The following is a 22001-nucleotide window of genomic DNA, read 5'->3' on the forward strand; positions in this document are numbered from 1 at the left end:
CAGATGACTCCTGGAAGAACCAGAGGGGAACAGAGAAGCCCACCCAAGATGCCGGCCAGTCCCAACTACACAGTGTCCCAACGCATACGGCAAATTAGAAAACAGACAGTAGGGAAGAGAAGAACCACACGCAACCTAGCAACTCTCCAGAGAAAAAGCACACCACAAAAAGAAAGCCAGCCCCCAGATTGCAAAGACAATAACTTGGAAGAATTTCTGAGCCTTCCAGAAAGAGAATTTAAAATTGCCGTGATTAAAAAACTAACAGAAGTCATAAAGGAAAACAATGATAAGGGAAAAATAATCAACGATCAGAAGAATGCAATTGAGTCCCTAGAGAGGGAAAACAATGGTCAGAAGAAAGAAATTGAGTCCCTAAAGAGGGAAGTAAAAGAAATGCAGGAGATCAAAGAATTAATGGAAGAACTAAAGAATTCTGGGAAAAGCAATGAAAGCAGAATAGATGAAATGGAAGAACGAATAAGTAATCTTGAAGACATAGAAATAAAAAGAACCAAAACAGAAAAGGAAAGAGAAGTACGAAGGAAAAAGAACGAAGAAAGACTTCGGGAACTATCTGACTCCATGAGGAAAGGAAATATAAGAGTTATAGGAATACCAGAAGGAGAGGAGAGAGATGTAGGAACAGAGAAAATATTCAAAGAGATAATTGAAGAGAACTTCCCAAATGTGAAGAAGGAGCTGAAAATTGATATACAAGAAGCAAGAAGAACACCAAACTTCCACGACGAAAGGAAAAATACAGCAAGACACATAATAGTAAAGCTCCCAAGAATCCAGGACAAGGAAAAAATAATGAAGCTGGCAAGAGGGAAGAAACAGATAACATTCAAAGGAAAACCAATCAGGCTGACATCAGACTTCTCCGAAGAAACACTACGGGCAAGGAGAGAGTGGAGGGACATAGTCAACAGACTCCAAGAAAACAGATGCCAACCAAGAATACTCTATCCCGCAAAGCTCTCCTTCCTCTTTGAAGAAAGAATATGGACCTTTCCAGACAAACAGAAACTCCGGAATTTCATTGCAACTAAACCCCCACTCCAAAAAATACTACAAGGAGTCCTAAAGCCAGAACCTCAGAGGGACGAATAACAATGAAAGAAGGCCAAAAAAAAAAGTTATTAAAAGAATAAATAAATAAAATCAAAGGAAAGACAAACACAATGGCAAATACAGATGTTAACATATCAATAATAACTCTGAATGTAAATGGACTAAACTCTTCAATAAAAAGACACAGAGTTGCAGCCTGGATTAAGAAACAAAACCCAACCTTTTGCTGTCTCCAGGAAACACATTTAGCTACAAAAGATAAAAATAGGCTCAAAGTTAAAGGATGGAAAACAATCCTACAAGCAAATGGACCAAAAAAGAAAGCAGGAACAGCTATACTTATATCAGATAAAACAGATTTCAAACTCAAAAAGATAAAAAGAGACCCCAAGGGTCACTACATTATGATCAAGGGGACAATACTTCAAGAAGAAATAACACTCATTAACATATACTCACCAAACGAAGGAGCACCAAAATATATCAGACAACTGTTGTCCTCTCTGAAAACAGACATCAGAGAAAACACATACGTAGTGGGAGACTTCAACACACCACTATCAACAATGGATAGATCAACAAGACAAAAAATAAGTAAAGAAACTAAAGCTCTAAATAAGGACCTAGAGCAATTGGGCTTAACAGACATCTATAGAACACTAAACCCCAAAAAAACGGAGTACACATTTTTCTCAAGCGCACACGGATCATTCTCCAGGATCGATCACATACTGGGGCACAAGACAAACATCAACAGATACACCAAGATTGAAATCATATCAACCATCTTTTCTGACCATGAAGGCATCAAACTAGAAATAAACCATAAAAAGAAGGCAAGGAACTTTCCTACCTCATGGAGATTAAAAACCACACTACTGGAAGACCATTGGACTAATGAGGAGATCAAAGAAGAAATTAAAAAATTTTTTGAATTGAACGACAAGGAGGACACCAATATCCTAAATGTATGGGATGCAGCAAAAGCAGTAATAAGAGGAAAATATATAGCAATAGAAGCTCACATCAAGAAACAAGAAAGAACGCAAAGAAACAACCTAATCTCGAAGCTCAAAGATCTAGAAAAAGAACAACAAAAAAACCCCAAAACCAGTAGAAGAAAAGAAATAATAAAAACCAAAGCAGAAATAAATGAAATTGAAACTAAAAAAACAATCCAAAAGATCAATGAAACCAAGAGCTGGTTCTTTGAAAAAATCAATAAAATAGACAAACCCCTAGCCAGGCTCACAAAGGAAAAAAGGGAGAAAGCACAAATAAACAGGATCATCAATGAAAGAGGAGAAATCACAACGGACACAGCAGAAATCAAAAGAATAATCAGTAACTACTATGAACAGTTATATGGAAACAAGTTTAACAATCTAGAGGAGATGGACAAATTCCTACAACTCTACAATCACCCAAAGCTAGATAAAGAAGAAATAGAACACCTAAACAGACCAATTACAATTAGCGAAATTGAAATGGTAATCAAAAACCTCCCCAAAAACAAAAGCCCAGGACCTGATGGATTTACAAATGAATTCTACCAAACATTCAGAGACGAATTAGTGCCTATCCTTCACAAACTCTTCCAAAAAATTGAGAAGGAAGGGACAATACCAAACATGTTTTATGAAGCCAACATTACACTAATACCAAAACCGAACAAGGACAACACAAAAAAGGAAAACTACAGGCCAATCTCCCTAATGAACACTGATGCAAAAATCCTCAATAAAATTTTAGCTATCAGAATCCAACAATGTATCCATAAGATAATTCACCACGACCAAGTTGGATTCATTCCAGGGGCACAAGGATGGTTTAACATCCGAAAATCAATCAACGTTATCCAACACATCAACAAAAAGAAATATAAAAACCATATGATAATATCAATAGATGCTGAGAAAGCTTTTGACAAAGTGCAACACCCATTCATGATAAAAGCCCTTGAAATTCTTGGGATACAAGGAACATACCTCAACATCATAAAGGCCATCTATGACAAGCCAACAGCCAGTATCATTCTCAATGGTGAAAAGCTGAAAGCAATTCCATTAAGATCTGGAACAAGACAAGGATGTCCACTCTCACCATTGCTTTTCAATATAATACTGGAAGTCCTAGCCAGGGCAATAAGACAAGAGAAAGACATCCAAGGAATCCAAATAGGAAAAGAAGAAGTCAAACTATCACTATTTGCAGACGATATGATATTATATATAGAGAACCCCAAAAACTCCACAGAAAAGCTAATTCAACTCATCAATCAGTTCAGTAAAGTGGCAGGATACAAAATCAACACGCAAAAGTCAGTAGCCTTCCTATACACAAACAATAAATCTGAAGAAGAAGAAATCAAAAAGACCATCCCTTTTGTTATTGAAACAAAAAAAATCAAATATTTGGGAATAAATCTAACAAAAGAGGTAAAGGACCTATACAAAGAAAACTATAAAACACTATTAAAAGAAATAGAAGAAGACACAAAGAAATGGAGAGACATCCCCTGCTCATGGATTGGAAGAATAAACATTATTAAAATGGCCATCCTTCCAAAAGCAATATACAGATTCAATGCTATTCCAATCAAAATTTCAATGTCATTCTTCAAAGAAATAGAACAATTATTGATGAAATTCATATGGAATCACAAAAAACCACGAATAGCCAAAGCTCTCCTGAAAAAAAAAGAAGGGAATGGAGGCATCAGACTCCCAGACTTCAAACTATACTACAAAGCCATAATCATCAAAACAGCATGGTATTGGAAAAAGAACAGACATACAGACCAATGGAATCGAATAGAAAATCCAGAAATAAACCCACAGATTTATGGTCAACTAATCTTTGACAAAGGAGCAAAGAATATGCATTGGAGCAAAGAAAGTTTGTTCAATAAATGGTGCTGGGAAAACTGGGTCGCTACATGCAAAAGAATGAAGCTTGACCACCACCTCACACCATACACAAAAATCAACTCAAAATGGATTAAAGAACTAGACATAAGACCTGAAACCATAAAATATATAGAAGGAAATATAGGCGAAACACTACATGATTTGCACATCAAAGACATCTTTACAGACACATCACCCAAAGCAGTGATAGTGAAGGCAAAGATAAACAGCTGGGACTACATCAAATTAAAGAGCTTTTGCACAGCAAAAGAGACAATAACAAAAACAAAGAGAAACCCCACCAACTGGGAGAACATTTTTGCACCCAACACTAATGATAAAGGACTGATCACAAAAATCTGCAAAGAGCTGATGAGACTCAACAACAACAAAGAAAATAATCCAGTCAAAAAATGGGCAGAAGAGCTTAAAAGAAACTTCTCTGAAGAGGAAATGCAAATGGCCAACAGGCATATGAAAAAATGTTCAACATCACTTGTCATCAGGGAAATGCAAATCAAAACTACCATGAGATACCATCTTACACCAGTGAGAATGGCACATATTAAAAAAACTAGCAACAACAAATGTTGGCGAGGGTGTGGAGAAAAAGGAACTCTTCTGCACTGTTGGTGGGAGTGCAAACTGGTCCAACCACTGTGGAAAGCTGTGTGGAGATTTCTGGACCTACTAAACATAGAGCTTCCATATGATCCAGCAATTCCACTCCTAGGTATTTACCCAAAGGACACAGAAACATCAATTCCAAAGAACACCTGCACCCCTATGTTTATAGCAGCACTGTTTACAATAGCTAAGCTTTGGAAACAACCCAAATGCCCAAAAATAGATGACTGGATCAAGAAGATGTGGTACATATATACCATGGAATATTACTCAGCATTCAAAAAAGATAAACACATGCAATTTGCAGCAACATGGATGGCGCTGGAAGGGATCATGCTCAGCGAAATAAGCCAAAAAGAAAAAGAAAAATACCGGATGGTCTCACTCATAGCAGGAATCTAGAAAACTTAAATAAGGGACCAGGAAAATGAATAACTATAAGATAGTGAAAATCAAAATCAACAAAAAACTATGAACCAGAGACACTTTTAGGGGGGCGGGAGGGGAGGGATTGGGGTCAGAATGGGGGGGCTGCAATTGTATGGGGAATATAACAATAAAATTTATTTAAAAAAAAAAAAAAAAAAAAAAAAAAAAAAAGAATTATATAAAATAAAATATTTAAAAAAATAAAGCACAGACACAAAAAAAACCCAAAAAAGTAAATAAATAAAATCTCCGATATCTAATCTGCTCATAAAAAAAAAATAAATAAAAAATAAAATCAGGTGGATTTTAGCTGCAGCTAACATGAAAGTATCTAAATGTATTTTATTATTCCAAGCATGCTAGACTCATAAATATAAGGTTAACAATGGAGGCAAGGTATCCCAGAGATGAAGTGGGCCTCAGGTGCCCAGAGAGAGAGTGAGTGAGCAGGGATGGAGGCTGAATGAAGGTGAATCGGGAGCTGGAGGTGTTTAAGCCTAGGACACTCAGGGATGAAAATAGAATTAAACTTCAGGACAGGGAGTCCTTGGCAAACTGATTAGCCAAATGAGAGTTGGTTAAAGTAAGTCAACTCTAAGATTCTTTTTTACTTTGTAAGTCTTTTATTTTGTGGAGCTCAAACTGATAAAAAAAGAAAATGCAAAAAATGTAGAAAAATCTGGATCAGGGTATTCTGAGGTCTTTGAAATAGATGCCATTGAACACAGTAGCTCCGGGGACACTGATGCTCCCTCCTCAGAAATGTGTGGCAATCAGCTCTCTCCACCGATTAAAATTTTGACACTTGGTGGAAAATTGTATATTAATAGTTCAGCTGCACTGTTCTTGTAGGTATTAGATTACAAAACATACTTGAGGGCCTCCCCGGTGGCGCAGCGGTTGAGCGCTGGGTTGTGAAACTGCCTGCGGCCTCTGAGGCACTGGTTTGATCCCCGGCTGCTCCCTGGCCACCAGAGGAGGGTCCCGCATGGCGTCCAGACCTCTCCTGCCGCCCGCTGCTCCCCTCAGCAGTGTACTTCGGTCCTTCTGCCTGCTCTGCTCCCCGCTCTGGCTCTGGTGAATTCTCTCACCCTCCCGCGCTTCTGACCGTACCCAGTGCTTGTATAAACAAAACAAACAAACAAACAAACAAATAAATAAAACATGCCTCTATTTAAAAAAAAAAAAAAATCTGGCACTTATAAAAAAAAAAAAAACATACTTGAGTTTGCCCATTGTTCTCCCATACATAATCTCATCTGATATTTCCTATCGCCCTGTACAATAAACAAAATGGGTGTTAACCCTGAGGATTCATGCAGAAGTCAAGTGCTTTCCCAAAGCTGAACATTGACTAATAAATCCTGACACACAGAACTCAACTCAGATCTCCTGGAAACCCCTCTAGTTCCTTTCCACTGCTTGAGAAAGATAAGACCAGAATAGGCAATGAAAACAGCTTGAAAGTAGACGCACATGTTTGTGAAAAGAGCAATAAGTAAGGATAAAATTCAAGCTTAGATGTGATCTTGCCCTTGGTCAGGGAGAGTTGGTAGAGGAGGAAATTAAGGCAAATATAGGGTTTTGTTGTGTGAGCTATACCATATACCTTCCTGCCCAGTGCTCAGCGAGAGTCTATGCAGAAGGAAGCAACAGTGTGGGCCTTTGAAAGTTCAGGAAGACATAATGGGTACACACAGGTAGACTAAATACAATAGTGTAAATCCAAGTTAAAATAGTAACATGTGAGAAAATATGTGTAAAATAATATGTGAGATAGAGATAGGGGAAGGGCTATCTTTTGGAGCAGACAAGGAGGCCAGCTCTTTTATTGGATAAAAGCGGAGTTTGTGTGTCAGAAAAATCTGATCTGCATTTTGGTTTTATTGTTGCTAGCTATGGCACATCGCACAGCTAACTTTTACCTCTTTAAGCTTCAAGTCTTAAGAATACATAAGGGGAAAGTATCATTTCTGATAGTCATTTTAAAGAGGAAATGAGAAATTGTACAAAAAGCACTAAATCAGGGCCTCCCCGGTGGCGCAGCGGTTGAGCTCTGGGTTGCGAAGCTCTGCGGCGCTGGTTCGATCCCCGGCTGCTCCAAGGCCACCGGAGGAGGGTCCCGCATGGCGTGCAGACCTCTCCTGCTGCCCGCTGCTCCCCTCAGCAGTGTACTTCGGTCCTTCTGCCTACTCTGCTCCCCGCTCTGGCTCTGGTGAATTCTCTCACCCTCCCGCGCTTCTGACTGTACCCAGTGTTTGTATAAATAATAAATAAATAAATCTTTAAAAAAAAAAAAAGGACTAAATCATAGTGTCATCCACACGAATCATTCTGTTTGCTATTATAACAGATGCACTAAATTGCGGACATTACAGCAAGGAAGATGTTCATTTCTAATTATCAATTTACCATTAACAACAACCCAGTGCCTGGCTTTAAGATGCATGAAAGAACTATTTCTTTTTTTTTTTTTAAAGTCATGAGCTTTGAACATGGGGTAAGGAAGAACTTTACCAATTGATATTAGTTGACAAAGATGGAGATGTCCTTGGAAATAGAGGTGATTCCAGTGCAAAATGAAGCAAGGGAATCAAATGGCTATCAGGGGTGTTATAAAGTAGTTCATAGTTCCTAAAGGTCCTTTTCATACCAATAGAAAATGTTCACAATTCTGTGGATAGCATAGAGTGAGACTGGTAGTACTGTTCAAATAAAACCCAACTTTCATATATACAATAGCTTCAGACTTTAAAACAAAGAGAGAAAGAGCATTTATTGTGCCCCCCTTCACTCACATGAACAAATGAATGAAATAGAGCTAAGGCAGCAGTACATCCAGGTGGAGTTGTTGAATCATTTTTAGAAATGGGAATGTTTACAATGATCCAGCCACTTGCCTTCACCCTGTCTCTTTGTGAGACAAATTATCAGAAATCAGTCTATGAAAATCAAAAAGCATTGCTCTCTGAGGAAAAATAATTTGCACAAATGGGGAAGATAAGATGTTAGATACAGCTGTGCCATGTTCTAACAAGGCTACATGTTTTATATACTTCTATTGTTATTCCTGGGAGTAGTCTAGCTATGTCTAGTGAATTTGCTCCTCTTGGACATTTTTATGTAAATGTATTCTAATATTTTTAAATATTTATATTTAAATAGTAATATAATATATACTATATGGCATATATAATGTACATATGCACATGATATAATGTGTGCAATATTAATTCTGGTCATCTGTAACTGTTTTAAGAAAAGAGATAGAAAATAAAGAACAATCCTGGGAAACCTTATATGGTGTCTGACAGTACTATAGGAACTTGTAATCTTAAAGAAAAAAAAATCCAAGGCCTCCTGGTGGCTCAAGGGATTAAGACACAACCTACAAAGCTGTCCTCAGCCACTGCAGCACAAGTTTGATCCCCGGCCAGGGAGCTACCCACATGGTGTGGCAAACCTCTCCTGACTCGCCCACTGCTCCCCTCAGCAGTGTATTTCATCAGTCTGCCTGTTCTGTTCCCCTCTCTGTCTCTGATGAATCCTCTCACTCCTCCCCCACACCTCTGGCCTGTACCCCAGTTCTTTAAATATTTGAAAGAAGGCAGAGGAGAGTGGGGCGGGGAGAGTGGGCCAGTATCTTAGAAACTTTGTCTGGGTTCATTTCTGCCAGTTTTGTTTGTTTTTTGTTGATTCCCAATGGGAAAGGAAAAATCAGAAGGGTGTGAGACCTCAGAAGCAGTTTCAAGAGCAGATTGTGGATATAAAAGTGTAGTATTTGCAATGTGGGAAAGAAAGAAAAGAAAGTACCTTGCTTTTAGAAGGCTTATTAAACAGAACCTGTCAAACTGGATTTATGTTAGTACATAAAAAGGTACGTAAACAACATGATTTGAAGAATGAATTTCAAATAGGTTTATCATGATCTATGTTTGTGTTCTCAGTCTCTAGATTTTTAAGCAATATTTTATGAATTCTGAGATGGAATCATTGTAAATACTAACTCATAGTAATCCTCTTGTCTCTTTGGAATAGTCGTTTGCTCTAAATGAGTATTGAGTATATTATAATTTTAAACATAAAATTGTATAACAAATTATATTATAGTATAGTAACTTCTGTAAGTGACCAACCATATTTACTTAGTTTGGAAAATAAGAAATTATTCATGATTTTTCTGTCTTCTGCTCACATCTATTTAATTTCTCCTTTGTAATTTCTTGTGGACTTTATGCAAAGCTTATTTTCATTCTTTTATATTCATATATAGCTTTTGTGAAGTGATGATTATGAAACACACACCCATAAATAATAGCAGTAGCTAATGTATGGGAATCTCTTGCCAAACCTTCAAGTAATTCTTTTGTAAATATTAATCTTAATTGTTAGAGATTATATAATCAAAACCCAAAAATCAATAATTCTATCAAAAGTGTCTGATGTCATAACCATCTGAGCTTAGAAAACTAGGCTAAACGTGGAAGTTCTGATGTTTATGAAATCCAGGATAAAGTAATAAAAGCAAAAAAATCAATGTACTCCCATTAACTTAGTCTAGAATAAATATCTCCCTTTAAAATATGTCACCAAGCAAAGGATCAAGATTTTTAACCTTAGGGTTAAAACCTTTTCACCTTAGGGTTTTAAAGCTGAAAAGTAAAGATAAAAGAAGGAATTATGGTAGGCCCAGAAGAAGTTCAGTCTTCAAATAAGCCAATATTTGCTGAAAATAGATTATATGCAAAGCACTTTAGGAAGTAGGAAAGACAAATAATTGCACGAAATAATCCTGCTCTTTCTACATCTCAAATGACCAGAAAAATGTAAATATGTGCATGGACTCCTAAAGTCCCGGCTTGAATGAGGGGTTTGCTGCTAACTGTAATGAGAATAATGGACTTCACAGTAGTCTTCAGATTTGGGGGTGAGTTGTAAAATCTCCAGGTAAGCTGTATAGGAAATGAGATTCCTCCCATAGCGTCTGCAGTTCTAGGGGTAGCCAATTACTGAGGCACCCTGCACACCTTCCAAAGTGGCAGATACCAAGAAGTCACATTTTTTCAGGGCTTTTTAGGCATCAGAAGACCTAAGGTGGCATATCCTGGCATATGGGGTGTTTGGCAACTTTCAGTTGCTAAGTTGTGGTGTTACCCTGTGAAATATAAATGTGCTTTCTGTGACCCTCTGTAGTTTCCACAAAAATTGTCTAGTACTAAGACAATGCCTTTCATATTTTACTCAATATTTTTCAAATATATTAAGCAGCTGGTCAGGTGATATAGCTAGTGTATTGTGGTCATCTTTCTTTGAATGTTTGCTTCATAAACTAATGGTGTGCCGTTTTCATAGGATTGCCACAAATGTCAATTATTTGCTAAAAGAGAGAGGGCAGTCAAGGAAAAAATGAAAATTCAAGTATCGAAGTGATTCAGGGATGTTCTAAAATAGCAAAATATATCAGGGATGTTCTAAAATAGCAAAATATATACTGAAATCCACTATGTATGAGGAAAGCAGCAAGTAAAGATGTAGAAACCTCTGGAAATAAAAACCCAAATGCTTAGTATGAAGATGGAGCATCTCATGTCTTTGTGATGAAAGTTTCTGCATCACTCCCCAGTGTTATGGATGACACCCCTGAATTAATGGTGCTATCATATGTATATCTATTCCCAGAAGCAGACAACTTGCAGCACTAGACCCCTATTCTGGACATTGCTGAAAGGTAGTGGTGAGGGGAGATCCTCTCGGTGGGCAGGACTAAAAATAGTGCCTCTCATTTTACATTAGTTCACCTAATTAGTTTAGGAAAACTGGCCAGATGTGTGTATTTTATGCCAATTCATGGATGAAAACATGGTTTGGCAAAATGGTAAGAGACTTAGAAGTAAAAGAAAAACAATTGAAAAGCTGGTGACAAGGAAGTTGCTGGAGAGATATGTGGATAAAACTCTCTGATCCATCAAAAAGAGTGAAGATATTTATGTCCCATGTCAATGTTCACCAAGAGGTGACCTCCATGAGGATTTTATAATCAAGTAGATGACCTGTCATAGCTGTCATCAGTGAATGATCCCATGAATGAGATGGCCCTGTGGGCAAGAGTGGGGGTTATACAGAGGTCAGTGGCATAGACTTCCCTGTTACAGCCAATGCTGAATGCCCAGTCTGCCATCAGCAGAGACCAGTTCTGAGCCCCTGACATGGCTGATCAGCCAGACACCTGGCGGCAAGTTGATTGCATCATCCCTCTGTCATCGTGGAAGGGAGAGTATTTTCTTCTGACTGGAATATGAGCATACTCTGGATACAGATTTGTCTTCTCTGCATACAGTACTTGTGCCAAAACCACCAGTTAAAAACTTTCAGAATTTCTTCTCTGCCACCATGATATTCTGCATAGTGTGGTTTTTGTTCAAGGAAATGACTTCTCAGAAAATGAAGTATATCAGTGGGTCTGCTGTACAAGGAACTTACTGCAGTTATGTTCTCCATGATCCAGAAGCAACTGGTCTGGTAGAATAGTGGAATGACCTTTTGGAGTTTCAGCTACAGTGCCAGTTGTGTGGCAGTGCTTTCTAGGGCTGGGGCAAAGTTCTGCAGAAGGCCTATGTGCTCTGAATCAGCATTGAACATATGGCACAATTTCTCCCATTACCACAATCTACAGGTTCAGGAATCTAGGAGCAGAACTGGAAGTGTGTGTGCATATGTGTGTGTATATATCCCGTTTCTCCAGAAACACACATGTAAAAACATATAATCACAGAGCTACGAAAATGCAATTATGCAACAACTTGGTTCTCATCTTTTGTAGCACTAACACCTGTGCTGTGGCTCTTGTCACATCTGACAACATAACAGTCATTCTGCTATGACTTGAAAACCGAAGAGTAGACATTGTATAACAGGGGCCCTTTCATCAAGTCTTTACCATTGCGTAGAGAAGGAGATCTTGAAGGAATACAAAATGGGAAAGCTCATAGTAAATCTTCATTCCAGCTTTCTTGCAAAATGAAAGTTGTGGAAGGATGAGTGGAAAATAAGATAGATAGCATGCCCGTTTCACAGAGATTACTTTCTAGTGGGGAGGGGGAGACAAACAACAAATGCAAGAAAAATGTCAGATAGTAAAAATGATATGGGGGGTCCTCCCTGGTGGCGCAAGGGGTTAAGCACAGCACTATGAAGCTATCCACAGTCTCTGCAGCACAAGTTCAATCCCCAGCCAGGCAAGGAGCTGCCCACATGGCGCTGCAAACCTCTCCTGTGGGTATCCCACATCAAGAACTACTACTAGCTTTCTTGGTTGAAATTTAAAATGTATTACAAAATTAGGCCCCTATCCTCCCACCAATTTGCCTTTGGCCAGCCTCTCTAGAAGAGGCCAATATAGAACACTGTTATTAGCCCCTCTGAAAGATGGCAAAAGATGGCTAATCCCTGTGCTAGATTATAATTGTCTTGTCTAAATTTTCATCCTTCTTATAACTATGTACATTTCCCCATTTTGACTTCTAACCTTGTCTGTGCCTACTAGTAATCAGCAGTCCTTCAAATGGATATATTTTTAAGACACTATTAATTCCATTAACAGTGGAGGCAAAAGCAGATTTGCACCAGCTTGCATCTTTTCATTTCATTTGAAAGTGCAGTTTTCCCACCTCTGCACTAGCACAAGGCGATATACATTCTGCTTGTGCGTGAAGATGAGTAAAAACCAGATTCCCAAATATGTTATACCATGGACCTGCTAGCTTGGTATGCATGTATTTCTTCTGTCCAGAATGCCTTTGCTCTTTTGTACATAGTCAGTCTTTCCAAGATCAGCCCAAATACCATTTCTTCATGAAGCCTTTCCTCAAATAAGCCTGCTGCTTCTTCTCATTGGAAATTTCTTGTTGATATTCTCCTACGGCCTATTGCTCAGACTTCTGTCTTAGCATTCACGGTGTTAAAATTTATGTGTATTTCCTCCCACTTAGAATGAAAGCTATTGTGAAGTCAGATAGCTGGATTACTTGTATTTACATCCCTTGAGCTTAATGTTAGTACTTAATAAATGTTAGTTAAATGCTTGCATGAATGAGTGGAAGGGAAGGATGGTGAGAGATAGGGAGGAAGGCAGGAATAACCAGGTATACCTCTCCTGTGGGCAATTATCAAATAGCAATACATTGAGGCATTTGGTATTAGTGGCAAGGTAAGTGGTAGGCAATATTTCAGAGTTTGGGGGGCCACATAGTAAGTAGGAGAGCCATAGGAATCAACTGCAGTGACAAAGAAGGTGTATGGGAAGAAGATAAATGGGTCCAAAAAAGCAAGTTTGCCACCTCACAATTTTGCTTATCATCTGCCCAATTCAGAAGAAAAATAATAGTAATTGCTTAATCCATAATAGTTAAAGAAAACAACCAAAGTTCTCTATAGACAGCTACATATACTTTTTTTTTTAAGATTTATTTATTTATATATACAAGAGCTGGGGTACAGGCCGGGGGAGGGTGAGAGGATTCACCAGAGACAGAGAGGGGAACAGAACAGGCAGATTAACTGAAATACACAGCTGAGGGGAGCAGCGGGTGAGTCAGGAGAGGTGTGCTGTGCCATGTGGTTTGCTCCCTGGCTGGCCAGGAATCGAACTCATGCTGCATTGGCTGTGGATTGCTTCATAGCTTGAGTCATAGCCCTTGCACCACCAGAGAGGCCCCCTGTACATTATTTTTTAAAGCCCTATTCCAACATGCATATGGTACAAAGTCTAGTTAAACTAAACCACTGTCTTGGAAGAGAAACACCCTCCATAAAATAAAGCATAAAGTCTTGTGGGTTTTAATAACTCTTAACGCTATTATTCTGGACAATGTGTTCTTCTCTTAGTTATCTACTATATCATATTCAAATCTCTTTTATGCATTCAATTTTGACAATTTTGAAGAGAGGGTAATAATCACTCTAAAGCCTGTGTTTCAGCAATAGACATTTTTAACTACCATTGCTAGTTACTTCTCTATGATATCCATTCTGAATAAACTCACTTGTCATCATCATTTTGTTTGATGAATACTGTAAAAAAGGATTCACTGACAACCTTCAACAAAAATTGATCCATCTATTTGTTCCCCAGAGTAATAATTATGTTTTCTGGCATTTGTATATACTGTGTTTGGGGATGTTCCAGTAAAAAAAAAAAAAAAAAAAACTGTAAACATCAACCAATGAATTAATAAGTATGGAAACGTGAACTCTACACTGGATGGTTCTAGAATGTATGGCACTTTGAACAATACAAGACAGTTTATATTGCCCTGCTATCAATGGAAGATATTACATCTAAAAACTGAAAATTACCCCAGCTGACACATTTAAGAAGTAGTCTTAGCAGGGATATAGTTTAGTCCTTATACAAATGTTTTACAAAATATTTCCTCTAACCTATGAAGGAATAGCAGTAATTTGTTTTCTGAGCCTTTAAATTAAATGGAAAGCTTTCAGGTCTTAGTATTTATAGTCCATCACGAAAGGGAAATAAACTAGAAGAGCTGAAATGAGTTTCTGAAATATTAAAATATACTTGCGCTGGCAAATTTTGGTTTCAGTGCAAATGTTACCTCTTGGAGAATCATTTTTGTTTGAGAGTTTTGATTGCAGTTTTTCCAATATGATGCATAAATATAAGACGATTGACTAGGGGGATTGGGGCGGTAATTAGCCCAACTTCTGTCAAGTCGTCCATATATTTTCTATGACTGCACAAGGTGTTGTGGATAAATTATCTGATAGGTTTTTTTTTTTTTTTTTTTTGGGTGATGGGAAGAGACAGTGGGGGAAAGCCAGCATTCCGGAGCTGTTCTGCCAGAGAACGCGAGCGCCCTCTGGGCAGCCTGTGCAAATGGCGTGGTGACGCAACTCTGGCCCCTTGGGCCCCAAGGGACAGGGAAGGCGCCGGATTCCTCCCGGTGGAAGGAATATTTGGACCGAATAGGCTGGCGACGGGAAGGAAGGACAGATCGGGCGTTTGAATAGCGGCCGCCGGGCAGCCTAAAGCCTGTGCGGAGTTACCAGGCGCGCGTCACACACAGCCCCCCCCCCCCACCTCCCCTACCCCCTACCCCCGCCGCCCTGTGTCACCTTCCTGTTCGGAAGTCTTAGTAGGTTGCTGGGACAGAACAGGGGGCGCCTGTTCCACCCATCAGGTATCCGGTTGGAAGAAAACCCAGTCTCAACAACTTGATTCTCTCTGTAAATGATAAGTTGAGCAGACCCTCCGTCTCCAACTGCTTAGCATTAGGGTAAAGGGAGGTGGGAGCCATCAGCCGGCCCTTTTCTGTTCCAACCACAAATCATATGGTAGTGCCTCCTTCCTAGTCCACTCAGAGGCCTCTAACTTAAATTCCACGTTCCTCCTGGAATGCATGGGGCAGAGCTTCTTTGAGAAAATAAACTCTGTGCATGTGTTTTGAATTTTTTCTGGACTGATTTGTGATGATCATCAGTCAAGTTCTATTTCTTGTGTGTCTTGCTGGGGTGTAATAAACCGAGGACGCTGATGACTGTAATTTTCTGGGTGATGTTGCAATGGAGGGAATAAACGGCCCAGTGTTGAACTTTGCAGTTTGCTCCCTTCCTGTATGTAAATTGCCTTTATATAGAGTGGGGTTCTTCAATGAGCTTGGTCAGCCACCTCTGGCGCAGGCTCCCTTGTCATCTCAGCTTCCAGTCTTATCAGTCACATAGCAGGGAGGCTCCTCAGCTATCTGAGCTCTACCTCCAGCCTCCAGAAAGTAATCCCCAACCTTCATTTCCTAGGCGAACTGAAGAATGAAAGAGGAGGCTATAAAATCCCCCTTGAAAGGTTTGTCTGCTTTTATTACTATAATTTGGACAGAATGGGTAAAACAAAGATGCTTCAAAGAAGTGGGGGTTACTTGGCAAAGGAAGGGTACAGGAGTTGGGTTGTAGGGGAGGGTCTCTGATGGAAAATTTCTTCATTTATTGTTTGAAAAACAAACAAGCAAAAACCTTGGTGTGCATTGGTGTTTCTGAACAGTTTTTGTAAAATTCACCCTGTACAGGGGAAGGAAACACGTGTGAGCTGGCTGGGGCAAGGCTAGCTGAAGGGCAACTGGGAGTGGGGGGAAGGGGCCTGGCAATAACAAAGTCATATTATATGAAGAATACATGGGCCAGTTACTGTGATTTGGAGTTTCCTAAACCTTACTTTCGATTGGAGCATCAATTTCAGGCAATTGTTAAGTATTGTTTTAAGCGGATGCTGAGCAAAATCTCCCAGCCAGTCTCTCGGAGAGGATGTGTGTTTGGGGCTATTGTAACTGAGAAAATCAAGAAGCAGTTGAGACTACAGATCATATTAGGGCAAATGAGGTGGTTGTGCCTGCAAAACAAATCCTTGTCCAGGACCAAAGAAAAACCGCTTCTGGAGCTATTCTTGGTTTGACAGCTGGTATTTCTCGGAGTGTCCGACGCAGTAGGCAGCTCTGAAATGGCAGGGCCCCTGGCAGCAGGGGGTTACGGCAGGGCATCCATCGTAGACAACGCCAGCACGCGCCAGGTAGCCAGCCCTGCACACCTCAGTAACTTGCTGCAGTCTCTCCTTGCTCTATGGCCCCGTCGCTGCGCTCCCAGCCATCGCGGGCCGGATTCCGAGCGCCATGGGTCAGACTGCAGCTCCCAGGCATCTCCCAGCGGCGGGGTGAGCGCGTGCATCCACCGCGCCGCTGCTCTGCAGGACCTCGCGCCCTCCCCTGCTGTCTGGAGCGGAGTCTCGGGTTAATCCTTCAGGAGTTAACAAGTCACAGTTTTTCTGGGGCTCTCCACCAAGAGCCAGGTGGTGAGCTTTGTAAGAAAAAACTCCTGGGTCACCCCTGAAATAAACCGGGGGAAGGGTAGGGGAGATGAGGAGAAACTAAGGTATTTTAAGAAAATGCAATGTGACCAGGCGTAGTGTTGAGGGGGCAGAGCACAATAGGGAATCCGGAGTGGACCTTGCGCTGGGGCTGGGGTGCGCACCCCGCGCCGCCTGCTCCCCACTAATTGCTCACGCCCCGGGGTCACGCCAGGTCGGCCCCTGCAGGAGCCACCAAGCTAACTTCTTCTTCTTCACGTGCTCTTGGCATGGCGGGGATTAAAAATGCAAAGGCAAAACTACATGCGCAACGGACAGAATGTTCTGAGAAATTACTTTAGGGGAAAAAAAGTAAAATGCAGATTGTAGCTTTTTTTTCCCCCTTTCGTGCACAGACCAACTTTATTTCCGCCCCTTCCCCTACACATTCCTGACCTCTCTGTCCCCCCGTCTCTCTCTCTTTCCTTCCTTCCTCCTCGTCCAAGTTCTGGGATTTTTCAACCTTGCTTGACTTTGGCCAAAAGCACAAAAAAGGCGTTTTCGGAAGCGGCTCGGCTGTGCACAAGGGCCATTTGTTTGTTTTGGGACTCGGGGCAGGAAATCTTGCCCGGCCTGAGTCACGGCGGCTCCTTCAAGGAAACGTCAGTGTTCGCCGGTCGCCTCGCCCGCCGCGCGCCCCGCGGCCGCTGCCCATGGGGGAGATGCAGGGCGCGCTGACCCGGGCCCGGCTGGAGTCCCTGCTCCGGCCCCGCCACAAAAAGAGGGGCGAGGCGCAGAAGCGCAGCGAGTCTTTCCTGCTGACCGGACTGGGTAAGCGCCGGGGCGCACGCGGGGGGCCCCGCGAGCTGCCCCCCGCGAGCTGCTCCGCTCGGGCGCGGGGGTGTTTGCTGAGGCTCCGACGGAGGGGCCGGGGCTTGTGGGCGTCGGAGCTCGGGGACCGGCGGGGCGCCCTGGCCCCCAGCTGACCCTGAAGATAAGGGGGCCGCCTCCCCTGGCGCTGCGCCCCTGCGCGGGGAGATAACCCCAGCGGGGCTGCGCGCCCGCCCCGCGACAGCCGTGGGGGCTGCGGTGCGAATTGGGGGTGCGGGTCGGCGCCGGCTCCGGGAGTGGATTCCAGGCGCGGGTTTGAGAAGCGAGAGCGCGCGCACAGCCGCCCCCGCGCCGCGCGGGAGGGGGACGCGCCTCCGGGCCGCGGCGCTGAGGTCTTTGCCCAGTGGGGTAAATGAGAAAGGTGGAAAATTACCCCGGACCTTGTCTCCCCCTCCTTTCCCCTCCCCCTCGGCCGGCGGCTTCCCTCTCGGGGGCCCGAGAGCCCGGGCGGGCAGATAACAGCCCCGCGCCGGGCCCTGCCCTAGGCGCTCCCCGCGCCCCCCGCTCCCGCCCCGGCTCGCCCTCCGGCCAGGGGTGGAGCCGCCCCCCGCCGCGGCTCCGCCACCAGCCCCGCGGCGCGGCGACGGGGACCGGGCTGGGGGCGGGGCTGTGCTGGGCGGGGCCATGCCTGGGGGCGGGGCTGGGGGCGGGGCCGAGGAGGGCCTCTTCCTCGTGGTCGCGTGAGCCCCGCCCCCGCGCCGGCGCTGGGTATATAAGGCCGGCGAAGCAGCCCAGTCTCAGTGTGGGCTGAGCCGGTCTCCCGTGCTAGCGACTCCCGGTGCGCGTGCTCTGGCGATGACGGTGAAAACCGAGGCTGCTAGGGGCACCCTCACTTACTCCAGGATGAGGGGAATGGTAGCAATTCTTATCGGTGAGTGTAGGAATAAAAGCCGCTTCCAGGATACGCGCGGTGGATATTTTTTAAGGGTCCGGATCAGATTAGTGTATGTGGTGTTTGATGTTAAAAGCCGTCTAAATGTTTATTTCTCTTCTGATCCACAGCTTTCATGAAACAGAGGAGAATGGGCCTGAACGACTTTATTCAGAAGATTGCCAACAACTCCTATGCATGCAAACAGTAAGTTTGGAGGGATTTGGGGAAATAAAAATGAGTAGTATAGTTTGACTTGCCAGCAGGAAAGAGAGCTCTTTGGTGTGTTGATCAGGACCTAAAGACTCCCCCCGAGGAGGTGGGGAGTCCCTTTTCTCTTAAATTCCAGTTTATTTAAAACATTTTGAACATTAAAATTAATTTGGTGAGATGGCTTATTATAGAATTACAAGAAAATTTTTCGTATTTGCCGGATCCACCCCCTTTTTCCAAGAATAACTGCCCTAGTCAATGTATTTTACTGAGTTTATTGTTTTCTTTAGCTATTATTTTCTTGAACTGAGTCATTTACTTGGGTACTTTTAAACACTGAGTTCTAGAAAAGTGTTGGCGTGCCCCCTTGCGGTGAGTTCGGAGCCTCTGAATTGTTCCTTTCTTTGCAGCCCTGAAGTTCAGTCCATTTTGAAAATCTCCCAACCTCAGGAGCCTGAGCTTATGAATGCCAACCCTTCTCCTCCAGTAAGTACTCTATTTGTCATGCATTGGTGGAGGAATCTTGTAAATGAGTCACTATCCGTACACTGATGAATTAAAATAGTATATCTAGAAGTTAGTATGAAAGCAGGAATGCCTTATTCGCAGCATAACAAGGGACATGAGCGCCTAAGTCTTGAGTCAGTATTTATAGAAAGGCATGTTACACAAAAGTTGTATCTACCTACCACATGACTGTTGTACACTCATTTGAAATATTAATATGTATGGATGAAAAGTAGTTTTAAATGTGTTTATAGCTGCATGATGACTTACCTTAGTAGTTTGCAGATGTAGTATCTTTATGTTGCCTCTGTTTTACTACAAAATCTTGAAGCAAGGAAATTAAAAGAAAACATTTTCTTTTCTAGCCAAGTCCTTCTCAGCAAATCAACCTTGGCCCATCATCCAATCCTCATGCTAAACCGTCCGACTTTCACTTTCTGAAAGTGATTGGGAAGGGCAGTTTTGGAAAGGTAAATTCAGTTCTAGAGACATCATTTAGAGTCTTTCATGCATTCATTTTACATTCTCCGTGAATGTGGATAGCAAAATGATTTTTTAATTGAAATTTCAGGTTCTTCTAGCAAGACACAAAGCAGAAGAAGCTTTCTATGCAGTCAAAGTTTTGCAGAAGAAAGCCATCCTGAAAAAGAAGGAGGTAAGAAATGGACTTGAGGGACAAGGTTGGAGATAAGACATTCATTGAATAGAGTGACCTTGGAATTTTGGTGCCAAGTTGACATTTACCACTAAATCTTCATTGTCCTTTTTTTTAGGAAAAGCATATCATGTCGGAGCGGAATGTTCTACTTAAGAATGTGAAACACCCTTTCCTGGTGGGCCTTCACTTCTCTTTCCAGACTGCTGACAAATTGTACTTTGTCCTAGACTACATCAACGGTGGAGAGGTGAGCGGGGGACTGTGAGCTGGCCTTTGAGTTTCTGTGCCCGGCTTCCTTTGTAGATTTGAGTTTGAGAAGACAGTTTTTTAAAGATACTTGGGGGGAAATCAGGGAAGAGTGAACAGAATTAGATTTCCTTTAATCTGCCAGGTTTCAAATAGTTAATGGACTATTTTGGGCCACTTCCTGTGATTGTTCTCTTTAGCCGTGTATGGAGAGACTAATCAAATGCATTGTGAACAGGCTTTGGCAACCTCGACTAACTTTGTTCTGTCTCCTGCAGTTGTTCTACCATCTCCAGAGGGAGCGCTGCTTCCTGGAACCACGGGCTCGCTTCTATGCTGCTGAAATAGCCAGTGCCTTGGGTTACCTGCACTCTCTGAACATCGTTTATAGGTGAGCTAAAGAGCTCCTAAGCCTACCTTCCCACTTGTAAAGGAGACAGCCCTGGCCTTGGATGAAGCTTTACAATGGTGTATATTTCTGTACCACATAGTCACCTAAAACCAGATCCCCCAGCAGCTGAGCTGCCTTGACTCCCTGCCACTTGGGGAACTAGCCAACTCAGATTGTGCCAAATCCAGAGTAGATTAGCAGAACAAGGACTCCCTTTTTTATTCACTCTACAGCTCCAATGAATTTTAAATGCATTTAGTACCTCCAGCAATTATCTTTATAGGGGATTTCTTATGAAGTGAAATTGACTCACGGCACTACTTTTCTATTCACTTTTTTTACAGAGACTTAAAACCAGAGAATATTCTGCTAGACTCACAGGGGCACATCGTCCTCACTGACTTTGGGCTCTGCAAGGAGAACATCGAACCCAATGGCACAACCTCCACCTTCTGTGGCACACCTGAGGTAGGAGCACTCTAGAATGGGCACCTCCTTCCAGGAGAGACAAGTGCAATCGTGTTCTGAACTATGAAAAGGCAAACTGGCCTCTGAGATTCCTTAGTCCAGTTCAGTGCAAGTAAATTACATGTGTTGTTTGATGCAACTGAGAAATCCCAAGACCCTGTGTTGCATTCATTAAAACTAGCAGCTTGCTAGGAATCTCACTCTCCAAGAAAAGTATCTGTTGGGTACCCAACAGCTTCCCAAATATAAGTACACTTAAGTGTCCAGTTGGCCTCAAAATCGGCAATATTTTCAGGAAGAAACCTAAAGAAATACATCCTCCAAGTGGACTCAGGGTCTCCAACTACATGTTTGCTAAGGATTCCCCCAACTTTCCCCCTGCTCTAACCTGTTTTCCGGGCCTGTCTTTCAGTATCTCGCACCCGAGGTGCTTCATAAGCAGCCTTATGACAGGACTGTGGACTGGTGGTGCCTGGGGGCCGTCCTCTACGAGATGCTCTATGGCCTGGTGAGTAAGCAAATCAAGAATCATGTACTGTTGCCCTGCTCTGATGACTGCCCTAGCTCATTATCACTATTAGTCTTCTTAATCCAGATTTATCTGGGCATGCAATCTCCCTGCAGATCTTCTCATTGCCTTCTGCCCCTAGGAGCAGCTTACCAAAAGCTGATAAGGCATATTGGTCATTTGCATAGTGTCTGAGGGTAGACTTTCCTAGTGGATATTTCTTTTGTAAATACACATTTTCCTAGGTCTGACCAAACTTAACCTAGATGAGAATGAAAAACATGGCTTATTAGCACCTACCCCCCTGACAACAGCTGCAAACTAGACACTTAAAAAATCAAGAGCAACATTGACTCTG

At 42.2% G+C, this 22001-nt stretch overlaps 1 protein-coding gene across 4 annotated transcripts in view; it reads left to right on the plus strand.

The window, feature by feature from the left end:
• The window catches only part of SGK1 (serum/glucocorticoid regulated kinase 1), a gene marked incomplete at both ends in the record, with an annotated part of 110957 nt that overhangs the window by 87565 nt on the left and 1391 nt on the right, over window positions 1-22001 (plus strand). The window contains 9 exons of one of the 4 annotated variants that reach the window (XM_084257214.1): window positions 17604-17721; window positions 18784-18859; window positions 19276-19351; window positions 19738-19842; window positions 19944-20027; window positions 20146-20277; window positions 20555-20667; window positions 21012-21135; window positions 21548-21643. In XM_084257214.1, coding sequence (XP_084113340.1) covers window positions 17604-17721; window positions 18784-18859; window positions 19276-19351; window positions 19738-19842; window positions 19944-20027; window positions 20146-20277; window positions 20555-20667; window positions 21012-21135; window positions 21548-21643 — 924 coding nt within the window. Of the gene's footprint in view, window positions 1-17603; window positions 17722-18507; window positions 18653-18783; window positions 18860-19275; window positions 19352-19737; window positions 19843-19943; window positions 20028-20145; window positions 20278-20554; window positions 20668-21011; window positions 21136-21547; window positions 21644-22001 lie in introns of those variants that run through there. The other 3 variants (XM_084257215.1, XM_084257213.1, XM_084257216.1) reach the window with 3 other exon arrangements.

This window comes from Talpa europaea (assembly GCF_964194135.1).
Source record: "Talpa europaea genome assembly, chromosome: 2".
Lineage (NCBI taxonomy): Eukaryota > Metazoa > Chordata > Mammalia > Eulipotyphla > Talpidae > Talpa > Talpa europaea.